This window comes from Pediculus humanus, genomic scaffold (assembly GCF_000006295.1).
Source record: "Pediculus humanus corporis 1103172107610 genomic scaffold, whole genome shotgun sequence".
NCBI lineage: Eukaryota > Metazoa > Arthropoda > Insecta > Psocodea > Pediculidae > Pediculus > Pediculus humanus.
Window position 1 is genome coordinate 412296 of NW_002987224.1, and position 8240 is coordinate 420535.

General features: G+C 23.3%; 2 protein-coding genes across 2 annotated transcripts in view; one reads left to right on the forward strand and one right to left on the reverse strand.

Moving 5' to 3' along the window:
* Positions 1 to 55, forward strand: part of Phum_PHUM239570 (Nuclear receptor-binding factor, putative) — a gene marked incomplete at both ends in the record, with an annotated part of 2294 nt that extends 2239 nt beyond the window's left edge. Inside the window, one exon of the mRNA XM_002426125.1 lies at positions 46 to 55. Coding sequence (XP_002426170.1) covers positions 46 to 55 — 10 coding nt within the window. The remainder of the gene's footprint in view (positions 1 to 45) is intronic.
* Positions 56 to 1090: 1035 nt separating this feature from the next.
* Positions 1091 to 5426, reverse strand: Phum_PHUM239680 (Calsenilin, putative; the record flags this gene model as incomplete). The annotated part of the gene is made up of 5 exons (XM_002426126.1): positions 1091 to 1201; positions 1290 to 1499; positions 3360 to 3433; positions 5033 to 5224; positions 5285 to 5426. The coding sequence occupies 5 exons, from the start codon at positions 5424 to 5426 to the stop codon at positions 1091 to 1093; spliced, it is 729 nt and encodes a 242-aa protein (XP_002426171.1).
* Positions 5427 to 8240: the final 2814 nt, after the last annotated feature.

The following is an 8240-nucleotide window of genomic DNA, read 5'->3' on the forward strand; positions in this document are numbered from 1 at the left end:
TATTATTATTTTAAATATATTTAAATTCCCCACGAAATTATTTAGTTATAAATAATTATGGAAAGGAATGATTTTAATAATTTTTATTTAAATAAAATAAAATAAAATGTTTTATTAGCAGTAAAATATTATTTTATTAACATTTAACAATTATTTAATAATAATAAATTTAATATATTTATTTATTTATTTTTTTCTTTACATAAACTATAAAGTTTGTTCAACAAAGATAATTTTTTTTTTTTTCGATTTTTTTTTTCTCGAAAAGCTTCGATATATATATTTATTTATATATATATATTGTATAATTTATGGCACAATTAAATACACAATTATTATATTTTAATAATATATTAGTATATGATGGTGTGTTTTCGGTATTTAAAAAAAAAAAATTGTTTTGTTTCATGTCGTCACAATTGAATCAGCGCGAATGATAATAATAATTAAACAAATAAATTTTTTTTCTTTTTTTTGTACTTAAATTTGATATTTTTTTAAAATTTTCACGCAGCAAAACAAAAAATAAAAAGAAAAATTCTAATAAGTTACGGTTATTATTATTATTATTAGGAACGTGGGGGTTGGGGGGTAATATTTCCATATAACATCGTTGATAATTTTTTTTTTAAAATATGACATTTAATAAAAGGGTAGTAGTAGTAGTAGTAGTAGTGGTAACACAAATAAAACACATTTAAAACATTAATTACATACTAAAGATATGTATTATTATCATTATTATTATTAGATGTTTTTTTTTTTAAATGTTAAAAGGTATGATGATGATGACAATAATAATTAAAATTTGTTTACCGTCGTTGTATTTGTTATTATTATTATTATTATTTATTTCGATACATCGAATTGAAAAATGTTTAGAAAACAAAAAAATTATTATTTAAATTACGCGCCCAAAAAAAATTTACCTTTGTGTTAACATCACGTGATTAAAATTTTTTACAAAACGTATTATAAAAAAATATAAAAAATTTTACGAAATGAAAACATTTTTAAAAATTTGAAATTTGGATCGGACCGACAAATTAAAAAAAAAAAAAAAAAAGGAAAATTTAATGTTTTGATGACGTCAAAAAGAAAAATCAAAAACTTCCATCGAAGCAGAAATATCGTCGTCTGCTGTACAACAATCTAAAAATTCTTCGATCGTAACAACTCCATCTTGATTAATATCCATTTTCTAGTACGATAATTAAATAAATTAATGAATTAATTAACTACGTAATAATTAATAATAACAATGATAATAATAATGATAATTTATTTACATTAAATATTTTATCAACTTTTCCTTTGAGCGTCGCTTCGTCAATGGGTTCAATGTGTTTTCCCATAAGATCATAAATGGCCGTTATTATATCCGTCATTTCTTCCTTTGTTATGCATCCATCTCCGTTTATATCGTATAACGAAAACGTCCATTTTAATTTTTCTTCTAGTGTGCCACGTGAAAGTATGGAAAGGCCGGTAACGAAATCCTTAAAACAAAATTATTATTATTATTATTATTATCGTTTGTTATTTTTTTTTAATTGGAAAGGAAAAACTTTCGAGAATGTACTTTTAACAAAGAATCATCATCATCATTTACTCTTTCTATTTTTTTAATTTGTAACTTCTTAATGGAGGGGGTTAGGGAAAGGGAAAAGAGGAGAGAAGGGAGGGGAAAATCGAGAAAAAAAAAATCAATGAAGTGTGAACCTTAAGATAATATTTATCAAACTCTGACTGATGATGGTCCCTTCGCTAATAATAATAATATTTATTATAAATCTAACGGAAATAAATGAAAATGTTTATAAATAAATAATGAAAATTTTGACTCTTTTTTTTTCGTTTTTTAAATTGTAAATTAAATAAATTAAATAATAATAATAATAATGATAATTATAAAATCATCGTCGTCACGTTTTAATTAAGTTACAAAAGTTGTAATTTTCGAGGCGGTTTTGATTTAATAAAAACCGCCTCGAAAATTATTAAAATAAAAAAAATTATTATTATTATTATTATTAGAATAATTCGAGAGTTTAATCGTGCGACGCCATTTTTATTTTTTTTTATTTATTTTTATATTCGTCCCCGTTATTATTAAATTTTATTATTATTATTTTTTTTTTAACACAAAAAAGGCGTTGATTCAAAATGTCGCGAATTTTCATTTTTCCTTTTTCAAAACACAAAAAAACCGGAAACGATTGGTAACGATTACGTCATAATCAGGTGAAAATTTTATTTATTTATTTTTTATTGGAATTTCAATTTAAAAATAAAATAATTTATGTATCCCGTAATTTATTTTTATTTTCGGCAAATAATTTTAATTATTATTATCATTATTATTATTATTATTATTTATTTCGAAAGCAGAAGAAATAATAATAATGATAAAAAGCATTAATGCGAGTAAAAAAAAGGAAAAAAAAGTAAGGGGGGAGGGAAAATAAGTAAAAATCTTAAGGAAAACATAAAAATTATTAAAAAGTAATATTAATAATAATGATAATAATAATAATAATAATGTTTAGCTTGAGAAAAAAAAAAATTATTTAACAGACGGTTAAAAGCGGAAACGGAAGACAGGAAAGGAAAAAAAAAGAAATTTTTTTTTACCTTTTTATTTTATTTTATTTTACGTTTTACGTGTAAAACGGTTAAAAACATTTTTCCGGGAGGATTTTCCGAACCCCCCCTTTCCCTCTTCTCGTTCCCTTCCTCCTCCCTCCCCTCCGTTTTTTTTTTTTTTCATAAAATATAACTTTGGAAAGCTTTTTTTTAACCGGATTTGAAAATTTGAGAGTTGAATTAATTTATTGATGCAAAGGAAAGAAAGAAAAAAAAAAAAAAAAAAAAAAAGTTTATAAATTTAAAATTTTCTTCCTACTTTTTTTTTTTTAATTTTACATAAAAAAAACGAAATTCTAGAACATTCGACGATCGGTTATATATACTTTTTTTTAATATAAATTTAAAAACAACAACAAACAATCTCGTTTGTTTTCCTCTTTTTTTTTTAAAAAAAACATTTTATTAACTTTTATTTTATTTTATTTCTTCCCCCAACCCCTACCCCGAATAATTACAAAGTTTATAAATTTAATTAATGCTTACAATAATAATAATAATAATAATAATAATAATAATAATAATAATAATGACGTTAACGAACAAACGAACTCTTATTATAATAATAAAAAAGAAAAGTTTTACGATAAAATTTTACAAAAAAAAAAAAAAAAACATCTATAATTTTTCTCGTTAGCTATATTTTTTTTATAGAGTTAATAACGCTATAAAAAATAATAATAATGATGATAATAATAATAATAATAATTTACCTCAAAACTTAAAATTCCACTTCGATTTCTATCGAGCGTGCTAAACACGTAGTGAGCATATTGACTCGCATTTGCTGTAATTAAATCAAATATTAATTAATTAATTTATTTTCTTTCACGATGATAATGATGATGATGATGATGATGATGACGATTTAATAAGTTTTATTATTATTATTACTAAAATATATACGTGAGTAAAACAACAAATGTAAAGAAATAAATTGTTTGTTTGTTTTGTGTTCGGACAATTTTCTTTTCTTCTTTCATTTATAAAATTTTTTTAATTTTTCTAACATAATGAAAACTTTTTGTTATGTTTTTGTGTTTTTGTTGTGTTTGTGGGTGTTTTAATTAGTTTTGGACAACAAAACAAAAAGTTTATTTAATAATAATAATAATAATGTTGTTGTATAGAAAAAGGAAAAATATTAAAATTGTTTAATTATTATTTATTTAGTTTATTTAAATTTTTTTTTCGGGGAGGAGGGGAGGCGGGGAGTATAGAATTGAAATTTTTGTGATAACGTTTTGAAAAGATGAAAAGAGAGAGAGAGTGAGAGTGAAAGAGAGAGAGAGAGAAAGAGTGAGAGAATGAAAAGAAATAATAAGAGTTAGATAAAATTTATTTATATATATATATATAATCTGGTAAAATTCAAAACTCAATTTTTTTATATAAATAAATTTTTAATTTACCAAAAAAAGAAAAAAGGAAAACTTTTTTCTTTTTGTTTGAAAAAGGAAAAAAAGGAAAGGAAAAAAAGGAAAAAAGGTAATAAAACTTTTTTTTTGGAATTAAATGATAAAAAAAAGGTTGTTTACAAAATTTTTAATCTTTATTAAAAAAAAAATAAAAATAACGTATTTAATGAAAATAATAATAATAATAATAATAATAATGATAACCATAAAACAAATAAGGGGAAAAAAAAGTTTGTTTTTGTTTATTGAAAAGCAGAAGATGAAAAATAAAAGAAAGGGAAAAAAAAGGAAAATTTTTTATTTTTTTGAGTTAATGAAACAGTTAAAATAAAATTTTTTTTAAAAAATCAAATAAAATTCAATGAAAGGAAAACAAAACTTTTTTTGGGGGTTGAGGGGGAGGAGGAAAGAGTACATTTTAAAAAAATAATAATAATAATAATAATTTAAACTATAAAAAATTAACTTTTGAAAAAAAAATAAAAAAAATTTTTCATTTTATTATCGGCCATCTTTTTTTTTTTTTCATCTACGCAATTATTCTTTCTTTATTGCAATTTTTTTAACATCTGATTAAGGACTTTTTTTATTAATGAGGTTCATTTTTTTAAGAAAAAGAAAAAAGAAAAACCTTTTCTAAAAACTTTTCTTCATCATTTATCCCTCCCCCTCCCTCTTTTTTGTCAATCCAAAGAAGACATAATCAATCATTTATGATAAATTAATTTTTTTTTTTTAGACGATAAGTTAAACAATAAAAAAAAAAATGTTTTCGGTTATTTATTAACAACAAAACGATTAATAAATATTTATTAAATCTTTTGTTTTTTTTTTTAAATAAATTAAGTCAATATGTTACGCGTCTTCTGCTGGCACTTATTTCTACTCCCCCTCCTCCCTTCTTTTTTTATTGTTTTGGAAACTTTTGGCAAGTTTTTTTGTTTATGTTTTTATGAATAAAAACTTACCCCCCTGAGGGAAAAACTGGGAATAAATCCCTTTGAATGTTTCCTCTCTCACTACTCCTGTAGGACATTCTGCTTTGAATCCTCTATATATTCTTTTTATTTCCGATTCTGAAAATTTTGTTGCTTGACAAAGTGATTTTAAACTATCAGGTCTATACCTGGGTGGACTTTCTGATTCTTCAAAATCTAAATCTGTTTAACAAAAAAAACAAAAATATTAATAATAATAATAATTGTTTTTGTTTTTTGTACCACTACTACTACTACTACCCAAAGCTGTTTTAACTCCAGTCCATGTTGATTTAACAATAGCAAGTAATCGCCTATATACAGAATAATTTTGGCGACGTTTTCGCCTTGAAGGTACGTTGTTTGTTACTATGCCTCCATGCATTTCTCTCTCGTATATTTCGATGTCATTTTGACTGGATTCGCCAACGTCAAAAACCCACCAATCGGTATCTTCTTCTCTTATTTTTATTATATAAGGTCGTAATAATAATGATTGTTTTTTTTTATTGTTGTTTGTTTCGGTTGCTGTTGTTGTTGTTGTTGCGAATGGTGAGACTCGGGATTTCGTCCAAAAACCTTTTCCATTCCATATTTGTTGTATACCTTGTAGACTCCCGATTTTGACAAATTTTTTTTTAACATTAAACGATCGAAAACTATTAATGTTTTTTTTTTATTTGAAAACGTTTTATACGGTTGAATGTTTATAATACTGTAATAATTTTAATAATAATAATAATAATAATTTTTTTATTATCATCTATTTTACGTCATACGTATTTCTCTCCCCATTTTATTTACAAAAAAAATTTCCCGTCTGGAAATTCGATATCTATCGAGAACGACTGGATAAATATTACCGAGTTCTATCGTTTATTTATTTATTTATTTATTATTAAAAATTATTTATCATTTTATTGCAAAAGAAAAAAAAATTATTAATCAATAATATTCGTTCGATAGTCACGCGATTATCGTCACACTCAACTCATGTTATTTAAATTTAACACGTATTATTATTATTATTATTTAATTCGCTTTATAATCTTACTCTTCGTGTCACGTGACAAATAAATATTTTAATCCATCAAATGTCGTCTGGTCAAAGGGTGGCGGTGGTGGTGGTGGTAATGGTGTACATATGCAAAGTAATTTCAATTGTAATTGAATTAACTTAAAATTACACTTTAATTAACTTTTTATATCCTTTCAAATTATTAATTAATTTAATTAATTAATTTTTTTTTTTAATAATATTTTGACCGGAAGGGAGACCTGAGGAGAAGGTGATGGTGAGGGGTAGATGGGTAAAGGTTTCGTTTTTTTTTTTTTTTTGGGTGTGTTCAAAAAGTAAAAAAAAAAAAAATTCTTTTGTTAAAAGTTTAATACTTTAATTAATTTTATTATTTATTATTATTATTATTATTATTATTTATTTATTTTTAAAAAAAATGTTTTATTACTTTTATGGAAATATTATTTATTTATTTATTTATTTTTAAAGAATTAAAATAAATAAATAAATAAAAAGAGAAAAAAAGGTCACTCATTTTTGGCTTGCATGTTATAATCCATCCCTTTCTCTCTCTCTCTCTCTCTCTCTTTCTCTCACGCACATTTTCTTACACCCTCAAATATTTCCCCCCCCCCTCTCTCTCTCTCTTAGCTTTATATCCCCGCCCTTTTTATACAACAACAATTTATTGTGATTTATTTTTATTTTTTTTAATAATAATCAATGGATACGAATTTTCCTCTCATTTATTTTTAATGGAAAATAATTCCAATAAAAATAAAAAAAAAAAGGAAAATTTTTTTTTCTTCTCTCTTTCTCTTCTTCTTCCATTTTTTTATTTTTTTTAAAATATGCAAATTTCATTTAAATTTAAATTTTATTCTGCTTTTGAGCTTTTCCTCCCCTCCCACACCCTCTTTTAGTTTCTCTTTAAAAAAAAAAAAAAATTTTATTTATTTTCACATTTACTCACTCACTCACTCGTTTGCTCATTTCAATTTATTAATAATTAATATAATATTACCAAAATATCTTATCAGTATGGATAATTTCAAATAATAATAATCGATCTATCGATCAATCGATAATTTAACCCCACCCCCCAAAAAATAAAAAATAAAAAAAATAAATTGTTTCGTAATTTCAAAAAAAAAAAAAAAAAAAATTTAAAAAGTTGAAAAATTTTTTTTTCCTTTTCGTTTCTTTATTAATATTATTATTAAAATGCAGACGATTTTTTTTTTGTTTAAACTCAAAAGGTATTATTAAATATATTTTAAAAAAATAGAAACAATTTTTTTTTTTTTTTCTAAAAAGTTTTCTAAATGATTCATTTTCTAAATTCTATATAATTATCATTTATTTGACTAACGTAGTAGTAATCAATTATTTTTATTTATATTTATATTTAAAAAAAAGTATATAAAAGTGATGAAAAAACTTGGGGAAGGGGGAGGGAGGGGGTGAGGGGGAAAGTCAAAAAAGAAATAAAAAGTAAATAAAAAAAATATATATATATATATATAAATTGTAAGAAAATTCCAGAAAGAAAATGAAGAGAAAAAAAAAATAAAATGGAAGAAAAAAAGTGAATTTGTTTTTCTTTCTGTTATAAATTGAAAATAAAAATTAGTTTGAGGGAAACAAAAAAAAAGGAAAATAAATTTTAAAACGGAAAAGGAGAAAAACTACAACCAAATACCAAAAGCCAAATAGTAAAACCTCACGAAAAAGAAAAAGATGGAAGGTTTTCTTTTTTTATCTCTCTCCCTTACGTACGACATTTTTACAAAATCATCTTCCCACAAATTTTTTATATTCTCCCCCCTTCCACCCCACCCACAAATTGCAAAACCTTTTCCTTTTTTCCTTTTTTTTCTTTATCTTTTTTTTTTTTTTCTATAGTTTCCTTTTCTTCCCTAACCTTATCTCTCTCTTTTTTTTCCTTTATCAATTCCCTATCTCCCTTGTTTTTTTTTTTTTTACTCGTGACACATTGACAACTCAATTGTAGTTGTACTACGGGGGGAAAGGGGAAAGGGAAGGGGCAAAAACTACGCGCAACCTTTCCCCCATTCCCCTCTCTTCACTTTTCTTCTTCTTCCTTATTTTATGCTTTGTTTGAATTTTTCCAAAAAAAACTTTTCTTAATTTCTAACCAAAAAATTTTATTTTTTTTAT